This window comes from Lactuca serriola, chromosome 8, assembly GCF_051521515.1.
Source record: "Lactuca serriola cultivar US96UC23 chromosome 8, Lser_US96UC23_V15, whole genome shotgun sequence".
Lineage (NCBI taxonomy): Eukaryota > Viridiplantae > Streptophyta > Magnoliopsida > Asterales > Asteraceae > Lactuca > Lactuca serriola.
In genome coordinates this window covers 316075208-316077021 of record NC_136415.1, presented here as the reverse complement: position 1 = coordinate 316077021, position 1814 = coordinate 316075208, and the positions used below count along the sequence as shown (strand labels likewise).

General features: G+C 50.9%; 1 protein-coding gene across 1 annotated transcript; it reads left to right on the top strand.

The window, feature by feature from the left end:
* Positions 1-458: 458 nt before the first annotated feature.
* On the top strand, positions 459-1407 carry LOC145068253 (uncharacterized). The gene is made up of 2 exons (XM_079015212.1): positions 459-693; positions 863-1407. Exons 1-2 carry the CDS (start codon positions 459-461, stop codon positions 1405-1407), a joined length of 780 nt encoding a protein of 259 aa, XP_078871338.1.
* The last annotated feature ends 407 nt before the right edge of the window (positions 1408-1814 follow it).

The window sequence follows — 1814 nt, the reverse complement described above, 5'->3', positions numbered from 1 at the left end:
ATTTGGAGTTTTGCAGCGCCTATTGAGATCCAACGGCTAGTAAGGGAGTTTCATGACTTCAGCAGACCACTGAGATTGTGGCGGAAATCACCGCCAAGTTTCGAGAGCGAGCCTTATTGATTCCACAGTATACTACCGATGAAGAAATGAGGCGGACCCGATATCATTCCATGCTGAGGAATGATATCCGGGAGTTTGTGAGTTTTACAGGGTGCAAGACCCTAAACGAGATGGTGGAGAAGGCCCGCGAGAGGGAAATAGAGTTGGATACCCGCACGAAGCGGAAGAATGATCAGGCACAGGCGGCGGGGGGGTCAGGATAAGAAGCCTAAGACCTCTGATTCTTCGGGTAAGGGCCTGCAAGGCCGGGGCCGGTGTGCCAAGTGTGGGAGATTCATTACGGGGAGTGTAGGACGACTTGTACGATAGGACGTTACTCTTGTGGCCAACAAGGCCACATGAGTAAGGATTGCCCCAATACGATCTTGATATGTTTCCACTGCAACCAGACAGGCCATAAAAAGGCCAAATGCCCTAGGTTGCAGGGAGGAGGAGGAGCGGCGGCGGCGCCCGCACCCACCACCCTGAGGATCACTAATGGCCGCCCTGTCAAGGCAGATATTCCGGCGGTGAAGAGCCGCGTGTTCCTGTTGACTACTGAGGAGGCTCGGGTTACACCAAATGTCGTGAATGGTATGTATCTATTACCTTACTTCTTATTGTAATCATATGGCTTATGTTTATATCATGGTTGTTCAGGAACCTTTTTAATCAATTATGACTGCTCATGTTTTGTTCGACTTGGGTGCTACCCGATCGTTTGTGTCTCTTGCACTTAGTAAGAATTTCTGGGATACGCCAGGGACCTTGGACTCCCCACTCGAGATTGAGATTGCAGCTGATCGCACTGTTAGCGCTGCCAGGGTGTATCGGGACTGTGTCCTGAATGTACATGGGGAAAGATTTCGAGTCGACCTAGTTCCGATACCGTTGCGGGGACTGAAGGTGATTGTCGGGATGGATTGGCTGAGGGCCAATGGGGCCATGATCGATTACGAGCGACAGTTGGTTCGGGTTCGAACTCCTAGTAGGGGAGAGCTAGTTATTCATAGTGAGGGGACCTCGCAGGGACCGACCCTCTGTTCGGCTGTGAGGGCAAGGAGGTTTCTTCAGCAGGGTTGCATGCGGTTTCTGGCTTATATCGCGGATACAAGGCTAGGGGCCACGACGGTGGTGGGCAATGTGCCAGTTGTTCAGGACTTTCGGGACGTTTTCCTCGAAGAACTGTCAGGGGTGCCTCCGGAGGCGCAGATGGAGTTTCGTATTGACTTGGTGTCAGGTGCCGCCCCAATAGCAAAGGCGCCATATCGGTTGGCACCACCCGAGATGCAAGAGTTATTTGCGTAGCTTCAAGGACTGTTAGACCGTGGGTTCATTCGTCCAAGTAGTTCACCGTGGGGCGCACCGATACTTTTCGTGAAAAAGAAAGATGGGACGCACCGGATGTGCATTGATTATAGGGAGCTAAACATGCTGACAGTGAAGAACCGCTATCCTTTGCCAAGGATCGAAGATTTGTTTGATCAACTTCAAGGTGCATCTTGGTTCTCCAAGATTGATCTTAGGTCCGGGTATCATCAGATGAGGATTAGCGAAGAGGATATACTGAAGACAGCTTTCAGAACTCGGTATGGCCATTATGAGTTTGTGGTGATGCCATTCGGACTCATCAATGCTCCAGCAGCATTCATGGATCTCATGAATAGGGTATGCAGACCGATGCTAGATTGGTCAGTGATCGTTTTTATCGACGA